Source organism: Rhinopithecus roxellana, chromosome 8 (assembly GCF_007565055.1).
Source record: "Rhinopithecus roxellana isolate Shanxi Qingling chromosome 8, ASM756505v1, whole genome shotgun sequence".
In the NCBI taxonomy this organism is placed as follows: domain Eukaryota; kingdom Metazoa; phylum Chordata; class Mammalia; order Primates; family Cercopithecidae; genus Rhinopithecus; species Rhinopithecus roxellana.
Window position 1 is genome coordinate 6338382 of NC_044556.1, and position 16508 is coordinate 6354889.

General features: G+C 45.6%; 1 protein-coding gene across 1 annotated transcript in view; it reads left to right on the forward strand.

Moving 5' to 3' along the window:
- Positions 1–16508, forward strand: part of MUC16 (mucin 16, cell surface associated) — a 222716-nt gene that overhangs the window by 185072 nt on the left and 21136 nt on the right. The window contains exons 72-78 of the mRNA XM_030936547.1: positions 887–1008; positions 1219–1286; positions 1883–2055; positions 2386–2421; positions 8212–8336; positions 8434–8501; positions 12972–13144. Coding sequence (XP_030792407.1) covers positions 887–1008; positions 1219–1286; positions 1883–2055; positions 2386–2421; positions 8212–8336; positions 8434–8501; positions 12972–13144 — 765 coding nt within the window. The remainder of the gene's footprint in view (positions 1–886; positions 1009–1218; positions 1287–1882; positions 2056–2385; positions 2422–8211; positions 8337–8433; positions 8502–12971; positions 13145–16508) is intronic.

Sequence of the window (16508 nt, forward strand, 5' to 3'; positions counted from 1 at the left end):
ATGGTGATTATGAAGAAGATGATGATGATATTGATGATGGTAGTGGTTTCACAGTAATGATGATGTGATGATGATGATGATGATAGTGTTGGTGGTGATTATGGGAAGGATGACAGTGGTGGTGGTGATGGTGGTGGTTGTGGTGGTGATTGACAATGTGATGGTGATATTGACAATGAGGATGATGATGATAGTGTTGGTGGTGATTATGGGAAGAATGACAGTGGTGGTGGTGATGGTGGTGGTTGTGGTGGTGATTGACAATGTGATGGTGATATTGACAATGAGGATGATGATGATAGTGGTGGTGGTTATGATGGTTAAGGATGATGTAATGAGGGTGTTGGTGATCATGGTACTAGTGGTGGTGATGTGGATCATGATGGCTGTGTGGCGGTGGTGGTGGTGATCGTGATGATGATGATGGTGGTGGTGATCGTTATGATGGTAAGGATGAAACAGTGATGGTGCTGGTGACCGTGTTCCTGATGTGCAGGTGATGATGTGGATGATGATGATGATGGTGATGGGGATGATAGGGATTATGATGATCTTGGTTTTGGTCCTGATGGTGGTGGTGATGACAATAATGTAAGTGATGGCCGCAGTGTTGGTGATGATGATGATGGTGGTGATAACAAAGGTAACAGTTAGCATCTAGTATTATGGAACCCTGAATATGCACGAAAGATTGTGCTCAGCATCTAACTATTACTATTTAGCATGCTCTATGGAAAACTTTGATCATTATAGTCAAGAGAGGCATGAAAACCTGTTTTATCACTCTCTTTAAATCTGGTTGCATATGTTTAGAGATAAGTTTATTACAAACTCTTAAATGTTCTCTACTTTTGAACATAGTGTTTATTTCCCACCTGCACTACAGCTGCCAGCCATCTCCTGATACTATTCACCCTCAACTTCACCATCACTAACCTGCAGTATGAGGAGAACATGTGGCCTGGCTCCAGGAAGTTCAACACTACAGAGAGGGTTCTTCAGGGTCTGGTGAGAGCCCTGCCCACCTCACTCTGCCCTGCCCACCTTGTCTCGTTCCATCTACGTCACCCATTCCAAGGCATGGAAGAAGATCTCACCCACCTCCCCTCACCTGAGAGATGCAATTCTCGCCCCCTGATTACAGCCCCTCCCACCTTACATCTTCCTCGCTCCTACGTCCTCAGCTGTCCTACTCACCTCCCTCTTCCTCCACCACAGCTAAGGCCCTTGTTCAAGAACACCAGTGTTGGCCCTCTGTACTCTGGCTGCAGGCTGACCTTGCTCAGGTGAGAACTGAGAATAACCAGTCTGGCTGCCCCAAGTGTTCCCAGGCCCAAGGAGTTTGGTCAGCTTTCTTCCTTCCCTCTCTGTGGAAGTCCTCAGCACAAGTGGAATTCAGGCATTGGTGGCTCCAGGACCAACATATCTCCTGATCCTACCACCTTCCCCATCAACCGAGAGAACTTGCAGGGCCCATCAGCCATATCAGGCTTCTACCTTGGTGATCCCTCTGAATTTCTTACTTCTCCCCACCTCCCTCTCCTTCAGGTGTTAAATTATCTTCCTAGGTTTCTCTCAGGATAAACATCCCTCATCCACTTGCTTTTATCCCCAATTCCAGCTCTTAATGTTTCTCAAGTCTGGGCTGTCCTGTCCCCATGCCATGAGAATGCAATTTTATAAAATTCTTGTATTCCTGACCCTACTCACATTCCCAGGCTGCCTGGAAGTCAGTGCATTCAGAAAATCTTAGTATGGCTTCTCATCTATCCACGAGGATTCTCATTTCCTCTGTCCCCTTCCTGTCCTGCCCTCAGGAATCTCAGAATGCCTCCCTGTAGGCAATCTATTTAATGTCATTCCCCTTATCTGCCCTCCCTAGGCCAGAGAAGGATGGGGAAGCCACCAGAGTGGATGCCATCTGCACCCACCGCCCTGACCCCACAGGCCCTGGACTGGACAGAGAGCAGCTGTATTTGGAGCTGAGCCAGCTGACCCACAGCATCACTGAGCTGGGCCCCTACACCCTGGACAGGGACAGTCTCTATGTCAATGGTGAGCAGCTGTGATGTGGTTGGGGAGTCTTCCTTTTTGCTGGGCAGCCTCTTACTCTCTGACTTGAAGTCACACTCCCTGACTGGCCATTGAAGTCTTGGCTATGTTGTTTGTGTGTGATGACTGATGTCTTAACTTCATAGTTTCTTCATCTTGGACTGAGTTCATCCCAAGTACCTTCTTCCCTGATCTGAGAGTACTGATAGAGAATCTTCAAAGGCCCCTGTTCCTTAAAACTTCTTCCATTCCATTCGGGTATCTGTGACCCCTATTTGATTCCCCACCTCTCCCTTAACCCTTACCCAGTCTCCTCCCTCCTTCTCTATGCAGGTTTCACCCATCGGAGCTCTGTGCCCACCACCAGCAGTGAGTATTCAACTGATGTTCCAGTGGCCCCAATTATACGCCAAGCAGGGCAGGTGCTGTCCCCTCTTCCTATGCCCCTATGTCCTCTTCATAAGGAAAGGGGCTGGGAGGGCACAAGTTATTCCCTTTCCCTTCTGGCCAACTCCAGAGAGAGACCCAACTCAGGCCCCACATGCAGCAAGGCCTGTAAATAGTTGTATTTGCTGAACTTTCTGCCATGAGAGGGTTGGATGCTTCCTCTGAAGAGGGCTTCTCTGTAGCTCTTGGGACTACTACAGTGGACCTGGGAAATTCTGGGACTCCATCCCTTCTACTGGTCCCTTGAATAAGTACATGCCAATGGCACCTCTGTTAGAGCATGGCTGATGAGTGTAAACATCTCTTCCATTATTCAGTCAAATAAAGATGGAAATTCTTCATAAATCTAGTGATGATGAGCCAACCAACAAACTTTATTGAGCACTGTGCCAAGCCCTGGGGCTTTGCCAAATCCTGGGGACATGGCATGGATCATGAAACAATTAATAATCTCTCCTCTCAGAGAGCTATTTTTATGATGATACTGATGGTGGCAATGATGATGACGATGGTGATGGTGATTATGATGATCATGATGACAATGGTGATGGTGGTGGTGATGATGGTGATAATGATGATGGTGATGGTGGTAATGATGGTGGTGATTATGACAATAATGATGGTGATGATGACAGGGATGGTGATGATTATGATGGTGGTGGTGATAACAAAGGTAATAGATAATATATGAACTTATTGGGTCCTGAATATGCACCAAAGTGCTATGCTCAGTGTTTAACTAGTACCATTTAATATGATTTCTAAAAAGAAAAAAAAAAACAAACTTGAATTATTATAGGCAAAAGAATTATGGGAACCTTTTATTTTATCACTCACTCTAAGTCCTGTTGCATATTTTTTTAAGTCAATTGCAAACACATTTTCTCTGCTTTGAAGATTGTGTTTATATCCAGTCACCCCAATAGTGCATAAACCTGCTGATTGGAGCAACTGTGTCTTACTCCCTTGTGCTTCCCTAATATCTACTTCAGGACCCTGTACATGGTAGATTGACAGATTTAGATCTACAGGAAAACATGGATTTCCCAGGGAAGGAAAGAATGAAGTATGCTTTCTTATAATGTATGGAAACTTTCCTCTTCTGCCTTGGTTCAACTTTAGCGTCTGCCAGAGTTTACACTGGAAAATTATATGGCATCTGCTGTACTCCCTTATCCATGACAGACATCATTAATTGATTGCAGCATTCATGGCAGACATCACCAATTGATAACAGCATTCATTTTCTCTCAGTTCAAAACAGCTTCAGAATGGTCACCAAAAAAAAAAAAAAATCAGTCGCTCTCAATTCAGTTGGAGCTGACTCAGGATTATGGGGCAGAATTCAAGAGAGTTAGGTTCCTTGATGATGTGTAGCTGGCTCTTTGGTTTCCCTAGAAGGCTCAACTCAGGCTCAGCTTGGTCATTGCTGATATCCTTTCTTCCACTTGATCAATCTGGCTGTTGATACTTGTGTATGCTTCACGAAGCTTTTGTGCTGTGTTTTTCAGCTCCATCGGGTTGTTTATGTTCCTCTCTAAACTGTTTATTCTAGTTAGCAATTCCTTTAACCTTTCATCAGGGTTCTTGGCTTCTTTGCATTGTGTTAGGACATGCTTCCTTAGCTCATTGTACTTTTTTATTGCCCATCTTCTGAAGCCTATTTCTGTCAATTCATCCATCTGATCCTCCATCCAGTTCTGCACCCTTAATGGAGAGATGTTGCGGTCATTTGGAGAAGAGGCACTCTGGTCTTTTGGGTTTTCAGTATAGTTTTGTTGATTCTTTCTTATCTTTGTGAGTTTTAGTTTCAGGCTTTGAGGCTGCTGATCCTTGGAGGGGTTTTTGTGGAGGGCTTTTTGTTGTTGTAGTTGTTGCTGATGCTGTTGTCGTCACTTTCTGCTTGTTTTTCTGTCAATAGTCAGGTCCCTCTTCTGTAGGGCTGCTGCAGTTTGCTAGGGGTTCACTTCAGGCCCTATTCATCTGATTCGCTCCCATGCCCGGAGATGTCACACGGGGAGGCTGGAGAGCAGCAAAGATAGGTGCCTGCTTCTTCTGGGACCTCTGACCTTGAGGGGCACCAACCTGATGCCAGGAGGATCGCTCCTGTATAGGGTGTCTGACAACTATTGTTGGAGGGTCTCACCCAGTTGACTGGCATGGGGAACAGGACCCATTTAATGAAGCACTTTGTCCCTGGTGGAGAGGAGGTGCTTCACTGGGGGGAAACCCACAAATCTGGGCTGCCTGGATTCCTCACAACTACCAGGAGGAGAAGCTAACTCTGCTGATCCGCAGAGACTGCAGTCACCCCTCCCACTAGTGGCTCAAGCCCAGGGAGTCTGAATTCTGTCCCTGAGCCTCTGGCTGGAGTTATTGGAGATCCTGCAGGAAAGCCCTGCCCACTGAGGAAGGTTGGGTCAGGGTAAGCCCTGAAGAGTCACTTTGGCTGCAGACTGCCACAGTCGGTGTGTTGGACTGTGGGGACAAACCTTGGGAGGAAGCCATTCAGCCTTACTGGCTCCAGCAAGGAAAAAGCACAGCCTGGAGCTACAGAAAGGGGTGCCGCCCTTCCCCCACCCAGGGAGCTTAGCGTTTTAGGCAGTTGTGAGTCCCAATGCTGGCTGTTGCCCCTCCCCCAAGGAATTCAAAAGACTTAGACAGCAGGCAGCTGCAGCCAGTGCTAGTCGCCCCTCCCCCGGTGAGTTCCGTAGGCTTAGGCAGATTCCAGCTGTAAAAATCTGCGCGTTCTGGGATTGGGACACTAGGTCCCAGTGGCATGGGTTCGCGAATGGGATCTTCCAATCTGTGGGTTGCACAGTTCCGTGGAAAAAGCACAGTTTCCCCAGATTGGATAGCCTGCTCACTCACCACCTCCCTTGGCTGGGGGGAAGGGGTTTCCCTTCCCCTTGTGTCTCTCAGGTGGGCCACCACACCACACTGCTCTTCCTTCTCTCCGTGGGTCACTGCCAGCCTTCTAGTCAGTTTTGATGAGGGAACCTGGATATCTTGGTTGCCAGGGAAGGATTCACACACTTACTGTGGTTTTTTTCAATGGGAGCCTCCGAGCGCTGCTGCTTCTAGCCGACTGTCTTGGCCCCCAGAGCCACATCTATTATTTTTTTATTTTTTGATTATGGCAATTCTTGCAGGAGTAAGGTGGTATCACATTATGGTTTTGATTTTCATTTCCCTGGTCATTAGTGATGTTGAGCATTTTTTCATATGTTCATTGGCCATTTGTGTATCTTCTTTTGAGAATTGTCTATTCATGTCCTTAGCCCACTTTTTGATGCGATTGTTTGTTTTTTTCTTGCTCTTTTGTTTGAGTTCGTTGTAGATTCTAGATATTAGTCCTTTGTTGGATATGTAGATTGTGAAGATTTTCTCCCACTCTGTGGGTTATCTGTTCAATCTGTGGACTGTGAAGGAAAAGTCAATTTCTTACACTAATTTGTCTCACTCATACTTCCAAATGAGATCCTGGGTTGTTTTTGTTGTTGTTGTTTTGTTTGTTTGTTTGTTTTTCTGTTAATCCTTCACAATACTTCTCTCACTTTTTTGAACTTATTGGTTTATATTCTGTTGTCTGCTTCTCTTTTATAGGAATGTAACTTCTTATGGGTTTTCTCTGTTATACCACTTGTGGGGTTTTGTTTTGTTTTGTTTTGTTTTGTTTTGTTTTGTTTTGTTTTTCTCCTCGGATCCATTCTCCAACCTTCCTGTGCTCTGTGGGATAGATGTCTGACTCATGAAAACTTCATTTCCCAGGTTCCCATGCTAACTAGCTGCCTGTTAGGTTCAGCCAATAGGAGGCATCGGTGGGACAATGGTGGGCAGGGCTACTGAAGGGCCAGAATATTTCTTTACCCCACTCCCCTGCTCCCCTTCAAATGTTCCTGGAGCAGTGTAGGACCAATTCCATATATATGGAAGGAAGGCAAGGTGGATAGATGGAAGGAAGAAGTGATGAATGGAAGGAGGAAGGGAGAGAGGATGGATGAGTGGATTAAAGAAATAAAAAAATGGATGAAAGAAGAAAAGGAGGAGGAAAGGTGGATAAGTGGATGGAAGGAAGAAAAGAGAGGTGTAAGGAAGGAAAGATAGATGATGGATGGATGGGTGGATGGGTGGGTGGATGAATGGGTGGATGGATGGATGGACAGATGGATGAACGGATGGGTGGGTGGATGGATGGATTAATGGGTAGGTGGGTGGATGGATGGATGGATGGATGGATGGATGGATGGATGGACAGATGAGTGGGTAGGTGGATGGATGGATAGATAGATGGATGGATAAATGAATGGATGGATGGATGGATGAATAAATGGATGAATGGATGGGTGAAAAGAAGGAAATAAGTGAGAGAAGGAAGAGGAAGGATAAATAAATGATAGAAGGTACAATGAAAGGAAGGAAGTCAGCAAGCAAGAAAGAATGCATTAATAGAATGAAAGATGGAAGGGAAGAAGAAAGGATGGAAACAGAGAAGGAGAGAAGGAAGAATGAACAGAAGGAAGTTCAAGAGAGAAAGAAGGAGAGAAGGAAGAATGAACAGAAGGAAGTTCAAGAGTGATGAAAAGAAGGAAGGCAGGGAGAGAAGAAGAGGTAAACTTTTCTTCTAGCGGTTTGTCTTAAATCTTAGCTTGCCCGGGCATAGTGACTCATGCCTGTAATCCCAGCACTTTGGGAGGCTGAGGCAGGTGGATCACAAGGTCATGAGATCAAGACCATCCTGGCTAACACGGTGAAACCCTATCTCTACTTAAAAAAAAAAAAAAAAAACAACTAGCCGGGTGTGGTGGTGCACACCTGTGGTCCCAGCTACTCAGGAGGCTGAGGCAGGAGAATGGCGTAAAACCTGGGAGGTGGAGCTTGCAGTGAGCCGAGATTGCACCACTGCTCTCCAGCCTGGGCAACAGAGTGAGACTCCGTCTCAAAAAAAAAAAAAAGAAAAAGAAAAAAAGAGAAAAAAGAATCCTTAGCTCATACTTCCATAAAGTTCCACACAGAGGGAGTGATTAGAAAGCATTTGTGATATATTTTATATAATAAACATGTACACCATATTGACCTGTGTGCCCAGCAGTGCTTACACGCTTTACAATGATTAACTTGTTTAAGCTTTATAACAACTGTTGAGGCAGGAATCATCATTGTGAACCACTGTCATCTCATTTTACAGATGAGTAAACTGAGGTGCAGAGAGGTTGGTTATGGCTGCAAAGATTGTTGGCCATGTTAACCAATGCAGAGAAGGTTAGCATACCTGGTTGTGAGTGCAGGAGAGAGAGAGAAATGGGAGAAAGAATCAAGGGGGAGACAGGAAGAGAGAGAGAGAGAATACATTTATTAAAAATGTCTGGAGTCATGCATGACTTCTGCATCAGTGTGGTAATATGGAGCCTTTCCCCTGGGAAAGATCAGAATCACTGGTACTTTTTACAGAATCCTCCCTTCCTGCATTTGGGTAGGACCCCATCTGGACATCCCAACTTATTAAGCATACCCTTACTGGCTGCTGGAGATGTCTCCATTAAAAGTCAGCCTTGGGCTTATTGAGAGGTGGACACAGGGTCTTTGGAACACACTGCCCCTACCCTGTCCCACACCACCCCCTACCCACCCATCATCCTCCCCAAGAGATTCATCTCTCTCTCTCTGTCTCTCTCTGTCTCTCTCTCTCTCTCTCTCTTCCCCCTGCCCTAGCCGGGGTGGTCAGCGAGGAGCCATTCACACTGAACTTCACCATCAACAACCTGCGCTACATGGCGGACATGGGTCAACCCGGCTCCCTCAAGTTCAACATCACAGACAACGTCATGCAGCACCTGGTGAGAGGCCTGCCTCCCCCTGCAGCCCTGCCTTGCCCATCCTACGCCTGTTAACTGCCTGCCCCTGACCAACCCCGGCTCCCTTCTCCCTCTGCAGCTCAGCCCTTTGTTCCAGAGGAGCAGCCTGGGTGCACAGTACACAGGTTGCAGGGTCGTTGCACTAAGGTGAGAAACTCCCCCACCCACAGCCTACCACCAAGAACTTAGGGTTCTGACCGGGAGGGCCCTCTTGGGTTGGGGTGGGCTATATTTTTTTTTTGTCTTTTTATCTTTCTTTCTTTCTTTTCTTTTTTCTTTTTTCTTTTTTTTTTTTGAGATGCAGTTTTGCTCTCGCTGCCCAGCCTGGAGTGCAATGGCACAATCTTGGCTCGCTGCAACCTCCGCCTCCTGGGTTCAAGTGATTCTCCTGCCTCAGCCTCCAGAGTAGCTGGGATTACAGGCATGTACCACCATGCCTGGCTATTTTTTTTTTGTTTATTTGTATTTTTAGTAGAGATGGGGTTTCTCCATGTTGGTCAGGCTGATCTCGAACTCCTGACCTCAGGTGATCCGCCCTCCTTGGCCTCCCAAAGTACTGGGATTACAGGTGTGAGCCACCACGTCCAGCCCCATTCTTTTTTTAAAATGGATTTAAGGAGTGCAAGTGCAGTTTTTGTTACATGCGTATATTGCATAGTGAAGTCTGCAGACAGTAGACTTCCAGACAGTAGCTTTTAGTGTACCCATCACCCAAATAGTGTACATTGTACCCATTAAGTGAGGTTCCCCACCCTTCTCTCACTCTCCCACCTTTCTGAGTATCCAGTGTCTATTATTCCACACTCTTATGTCCATGTCCATGCTCCCACGTATAAGTGAAAACGTATGGTATTTGACCATGAGCTAATGGACAAGGAGTCCTTTGGCTCCCACTTATAAGTGAGAACATGCGGTATTTGACTTTCTATTTCTGAGTTGTTTCACTTAAGATAATGGACTCCCATTCCATCCATGTTGCTGCAAAAGACATGATTTCACTCTTTTTATGGCTGAATAGTATTTCGTGGTATATATATACACCACATTTTCTTTATCCAGTCTTCTGTTGATGGACACTTAGGTTAGGTCCATGTCTTTGCTATTGTGAATAGTGCTGCAATAAACAAACACGTGCAGGTGTCTCTTTGATATAATGATTTCTTTTCCATTGGGTAGATCCCCAATAGTGGGATTGCTGGATCAAATGGTAGTTCTATGTTTTTGTTCTTTGAGAAATCCTCATACTGTTTTCCACAGAGATTGTACTGATTCACATTCCCACCAACAGTGTATAAGAGTTCCCTTTTTTTTTAATTCTTGCCAGCATCTGCTTGTTTGGTGTTTGTCTGGTTGGTGGGTTGGTTGGTTTTTGTCTTTTTAGTAATAGTTATTCTGACTGGTATAAATAACTTTTTTATTTATTCCTGACAATTTGATTTTTTGACATATAAAAATTATTTGCATTTAAAATGTACAACTTGATATTTTGGTATACATTGCAAAACGATGGCCACATTTCAGCTAATTAATATATCTATTACCTCTACATAGTTATCATGTTTGTACCCTTTGACCAACATCACCCCATTTGCTCCTCCTCCCAGCCCCTGGCAACCACCATCCTACTCTCTGCTTCTATGTGTTTGACAATTTTAGATTCCACCTGTAAGTTCGATCGTGCGGTATTTGTCTTTCTGTGCCTGGCTTATTTCACTTAGCCTAATGTCCTCCAGCTCCATCTATGTTATCCCAAGGGGCAGAATTTTCTTCTTTTTAAAGACCAAGTAATATTTGATTATATATGTGTATGCCACATTTTCTTTATCCATTCATCCACTGAAGGTCATTTAGCTTATTTCCATATCTTGGCTATTTTGAATAGTGCTACAATGAACATAGGAGTGCAGCTATCTCTTTAAGATACAGGTTTCATTTCTTTTTCTTTTTTCTTTTCTTTTTTTTTTTTTTGAGACAGAGTGAGACTCTGTCACCCGAGCTGGAGTGCAGTGGTGCCATCTCAGCTCACTGCAAACTCTGCCTCCTGAGTTCAAGCAATTCTTGTACCTCAACCTCCCAAGGAGTTTTGCTTTTGCTACCCAGGCTGGAGTGCGGTGGTGCTATCTCGACTTACCACAACCTCCGCTTCCCGGGTTCAAGCGATTCTCCTGCCTCAGCCTCCCAGGTAGCAAGTATTACAGGTGCCCAATACCCAACCAAGCTAAATTTTTTTTGCATTTTTAGTAGAGAAGGGGTTTTGCCATGTTGTCCAGGCTAGTCTCTAATTCCTGGCTTTAAGTGATCCACCTGCCTTGGCCTCCCGAAGTGCTGGGATTTTACAGGCAGGAACCACCACATCTGGCCTCATTTCCTTTAGATATATATGGGTTGAGCTATTCTCAGAAGGTCCTTTTCTGCATCTATTTTTTAAAATCACATCATTAATTTTTTATATTGTGGCAAAAACACATGTAACATAAAATCTGTCATTTTAACAATTTTTAAATGTACAATTCAGTGACATTGATTATATTCACAATGTCATGCAACCATCACCACCATTTGTTTCCAAAACTTTTCCACTGGGTAGATCCCCAACAGTGGGATTGCTGGGTCAAATGGTAGTTCTAATTTTTTTTGTTCTTTGAGAAATCTCCATACTGTTTTTCATTCAAGGTTGCACTAATTTACATTCCCACCAACAGTGTATAAGAGTTTCCTTTTCTTGCATCCTTGCCAACTTGACTTCTTTGGGTCAGTTTGCACTCTCTTGGTATTTACTATTTACTTCTCCATTTTTATTTTTACTCAACTGATGCCCATGGCACTGCTCCTCTGAGGCAGGTGCTGGGTACTAGAGTTATAAGACAGATGCTGTCCCTGCCCTCACCCAGTGGAGAACAGATGCTAAACAGGAACATAAATATCCAACTAAAGTGGCTTCAAATGGGGTAAAGTGATATGAAACATAAATAAATAGCAAGTAATGGGAAGAGCAACTTTGCCCAGGATGAATCCTGGGCTGTGTCCGAAATGGCCATGAAAACTGTTCCAGGCAGAGAGAACAGCATGAGAAAAGGTCTTGAGGTGCAAATGAACTTGGCACGTTCTACAAACGGCAAAGAGGCCAGTGTGGCTGGAACAGAGAGAAAGCAAGAAGGAAAGAGAGAGAGGATGAGACCCAAGACATCAGCAGGGTTGAAGGGCCTTGGAGGACTTGGATTTTTTTTTTTTTTTTTTTTTTTTTTTTTAAGATGGAGCTTTGCTCTTGTTGCCCAGGCATGATCTCGGCTCACCGCAACCTCTGCCTCCTGTGTTCAAGCGATTCCCCTGCCTTCAGCCTCCCGAGTAGCTGGGATTACAGGCTTGCGCCACCACATCTGGCTAATTTTGTATTTTTGGTAGAAATGGGACTTATCCATGTTGGTCAGGCTGGTCTGAAACTCCCGACCTCAGGTGATCCGCCCGCCTCAGCCTCCCGAAGTGCTGGGATTATAGGTGTGAGCCCCTGTGCCCAGCCTGGATTTTTTTTTTTTTTTTCTAAATTGTGGTAACATACACATCACATTAAATTTACAGTTTTAGCCATATTTCCTGTTCAGTGGCATCAAGCACATTCACATTACTGTGCAGCCATCACCACTATCATCCATCTCCAGAACTTTCTCATCTTCCCAAACTGAAACTCCATCCCCATGAAGTATTCACTCCTCATCCCCCTCCTCAAGCCTCTGGCACCCACCATTCTACTTTCTGTCTCTGTGAATCTGATGATTCTAAGGACCTTCTATGAATGGAGGAATATATGGTATATGTCCTGGTTTATACTGTATGACTGGCTTATTTCATCAAGCATAATGTCCTCAAAGTTTATCCATGTTGTAGCATGTGTCAGAATTCCCTTCCTTTTCAGGGCTGAATAATATTCTGCTTATATGTAAATGCTATATTTTGTTTCTCCATTCATTAGGACTTTGATTTTTGCAGGGAGTTGTCAAGGGGTGCTAGGTTCTGGGGCTTCGATACAATAAGAGTAAGCTAAACTGGTTCATTTCTTCCTTCGTGGAGACCATGTTCTGGTAGGAACAGGAACAAATAATTTATGATTACATAGAGGGTGATCAGGGCAGTGACAGGGGAAGAGTCGAGGATTGTGGGACCCAGAGGAGGCTCCTGACCTTGCCTAGGAATTGCCTAGGAAGATAGGAGGAGGAAGAAGAGGAGGAAGAGGAAGAGGAGGAGGAGGGGGAGGAGGACGAAGAGGAGGAGGAGGAAGAGGAGGAGGAAGAAGAAGAGAAGGAGGAGGAAGAGGAGGAGGAAGAAGAGGAAAAGGAGGAGGAAGAGGAGGAGGAGGAACAGGAGGAGGAGGAGGGAGTCCTCTAAGCTGAGACCTGGAGGATGACCGGGAAGTTATCCAAGTAAGGAGAAATGGGGAGAAGCTTCCAGACAAAAGTAACAGCAAGTGCAGAGATCCTGAGATGATAGATAAGACCAGGTGGAGAAACTGCAAATTGTCAATGAGACCACAATATGGACTGTGAGTTGTGCAGTGACAGTGACCACAAGTGGAGAGGTGCCAGGTGGCCTTCATCCCCAAAAGGTGCACCTCTCCCTCCTCAGGTCTGTGAAGAACGGCGCTAAGACACAGGTGGACACCCTCTGCACCTACCTGCAGCCCCTCAGTGGCCCAGGTCTGCCTATCAAGCAGGTGTTCCATGAGCTGAGCCAGCAGACCCACGGCATCACCCGGCTGGGCCCCTACTCTCTGGACAAAGACAGCCTCTACCTTAACGGTGAGCAGCTCTCAGCCCCACCTCCCTGCCTTAACCCCCAACCCCCGCTGCAGCCCAGGAGGGTGTCTGTTTGCCGGTTCTCTAGGGAAAGACTTGGGGTTCAAGTCTTGGTGTTACCACTGACCCTCCCATAACCACCATGCAAGGTTGGACTTTGATTAATCCCATTTTACCGATGAAGAAACTGAGGCTTAGACAGGTTAAGCAATTTACCTTGATGGTGATGGAACCAGGATATGAACTCCACTTGTCAGCATTCAGTGCTATGATCCACTCTACATGTTTAACTCACAGAAGAGTCTTCCTGGTGGGGGCACTTGGGGGACAAAAAACACATTTACCGCTGGGCGCAGTGGCTCACACCTGTAATCCCAACACTTTGGGAGGCCAAGGCAGGCAGATCACAAGGCCAAGAGATTGAGACTACCCTGGTCAACATGGTGAAACCCTGTCTCTACCAAAAATACAAAAATTAGCTGGGTGTGGTGGTACACGCCTGTAGTCCCAGCTACTCGGGAGGCTGAGGCAGGAGAATCGCTTGAACCCAGGAGGCGGAGGTTGCAGTGAGCCGAGATTGCGCCATTGCACTCCAGCCTGGTGACAGAGCAAGACTCTGTCTCAAAACAAAACAAAACAAAACAAACACATTTCCCCTTCCCGGTTTTTTTTTTTTTTTTTTTTTTTTTTTTTTTTTTTTTTTTTGAGATGGAATCTCACTCTGTCGCCCAGGCTGGAGTGCAGTGGCGCAATCTTGGCTCACTGCAAGCTCCGCCTCCTGGGTTCACGCCATTCTCCTGCCTCAGCCTCCTGAGTAGCTGGGACTACAGGCGCCCGCCACCGCGCCCGGCTAATTTTTTGTATTTTTAGTAGAGACGGGGTTTCACCGTGGTCTCGATCTCCTGACCTTGTGATCTGCCCGCCTCGGCCTCCCAAAGTGCTGGGATTACAGGCGTGAGCCACCGCGCCCGGCCCCCGTCCCTGTTTTCTTCTCACCATTGAGGAAGGATGGGCTTCTTTCCTACGTGAGGCCCCTATACAAGGAAGATCTAGGGGATCTAAGCTTCAGGCACACTGGGCCTCAGCATTGGTCTAGAACTCAGGAAAAGACAACATTTAAGAAGGCATCCCGGCCGGGCGCGGTGGCTCAAGCCTGTAATCCCAGCACTTTGGGAGGCCGAGACGGGCGGATCACGAGGACAGGAGATCGAGACCATCCTGGCTAACACGGTGAAACCCCGTCTCTACTAAAAACTACAAAAATAAAACTAGCCGGGCGAGGTGGCGGCGCCTGTAGTCCCAGCTACCCGGGAGGCTGAGGCAGGAGAATGGCGTGAACCCGGGAGGCGGAGCTTACAGTGAGCTGAGATTCGGCCACAGCACTCCAGCCTGGGTGACAGAGCGAGACTCTGTCTCAAAAAAAAAAAAAAAAAAGAAGGCATCCCCTAAATGGGGTTCTGAGAGGCAAAGCATGACCATGGAGAATTGACAAAATAGCTCCCCTTTCATCACCTCCACCACCAACCCAAGCACAGTGCTCATCATCATGACCCCTTGAGGTGGGCACCCCATATCACTTATATGAGGTACCTTTAGGTAGGAACCGGGATGTAGGGAGACATCCTGGACTTTCATTACTCTTATTTTAGCAAAGAGGGAAACTGAGGCACAGAGCAGAGAAGGGACTTGCTCATGCCCATGCTAAGTTATTGGCTAGTCTGGGTCTTGATGTTCTTTATTATTATAATTACTATCATCATCATCATCCTCATTGTCTGTGTACATTTATGGGGTACAAGTGCAATTTTGTTACATGTATAGATTGCATAGTAGTGAAGTCAGGGCTTTCAGAGTATCCGCCACTCCAATAACATACATTGTATCCATTAAGTCGTTTCTCATCACCCACCCCTCTCCTACCCCCTCACCCTTCCAAGCCTCCTTTATCTGTCATTCCCCTCTCTGAGTTCTTGTCCACACATTGTTTAGCTCCCACTTATGAGTGAGAACATGTGATATTGTCTGTGTCTGACTTGTTTCACTTAAGGTAACTTCAGTTTCATCCATGTAGCTGCAAAAGACATGGATTCATTCTTTTTTTCTAACTTTTAAGTTCAGGCATACAGGTGCAGGTTTTCTATATAGTTAAACTCGTGTCACAGGGGTTTGTTGTACAGATTATTTCATCACCCAAGTATTAAGCCTAGTACCCATTAGTTATTTTTTCTGATCCTCTCCCTCCTCCCACCCTCCACCCTCAGGTAGGCCCCAGTATGTATTGTTCCCCTCTATGTGTCCATGTGTTCTCATCATTTAGCTCCCACTTATAAGTGATTTTCTGTTCCTGCATTAGTTTGCTAAGGATAATGATCTCCAGCTCCATCTATGTTCCTGCAAAGGAAAGGATCTCATTCTTTTTTATAGCTGCATAGTATTCCATGGTGTATATGTACCACATTTGCTTTATCCAGTCCATCATTGATGGGCATTTAAGTAGATTCCACGTCTTTGCTATTGTGGATAGTACTGCAATGAACATGTGTCTTTATGACAGAAAAATGTATATTCCTTTGGGCATATACCCAGTGATGGGATTGCTGGGTTGAATGGTAGTTCTGTTTTTAGCTCTCTGAGGAATCGCCCTGCTGCTTTCCACAGTGGATGAACTAATTTACACCCCCACCAACAGTGTAAAAGAACTCCTTTTTCTCTGCAACCTCACCATCATGGTTTTATTTCTCTTTATGGCTGAATAGTGTTCTATTGTGCATATATACCACATTTTCTGTATCGATTCATCTGTTGATGGACACATAGGTTAATTCCACATCTTTGCTATCGTGAATAGTGCTGTGATAAACACACAGGTGCAGGTTGGGTCTTGATGATCTGAGTTGACACACAGTCCCTTCAACTTGGCTGTTCCTGGGAGCTGTTCCCCCTTGTAAACTGCACAGCTTCTATGCTTCACTTTGTTCCTTCATTTAGCTTTACCCAGCAGCTACTATTAACTAGGCCTGGCCCCAGGGACAGAGATAGGTTACATGTGCATCCTGTCCTAATGTAATCTCCAGAGGGGCAGAGACTGTTTTTTTCTACCCTTTATTCCCCAAATGTAAAGGGAGGCTTGCACATAGTAAACCCTTAATAAACATTCACTGGGTGGAGGAATAGATTGGAGGAGGCCTGGAAGGGGAGGCGGGGGGCGTGGATGGACAGGAGGATAGACTTGTGAACACAAAGGTAATGACAGCCTCTCACTGGAGGCATGCTAGAGACGTGAGTAGGGAAGGGTCAGTGCTGATTGAAATATCAGGAAATTCTTTCTAGTGGTGAACACATTTAAGTCAAATATTAGATGATACAT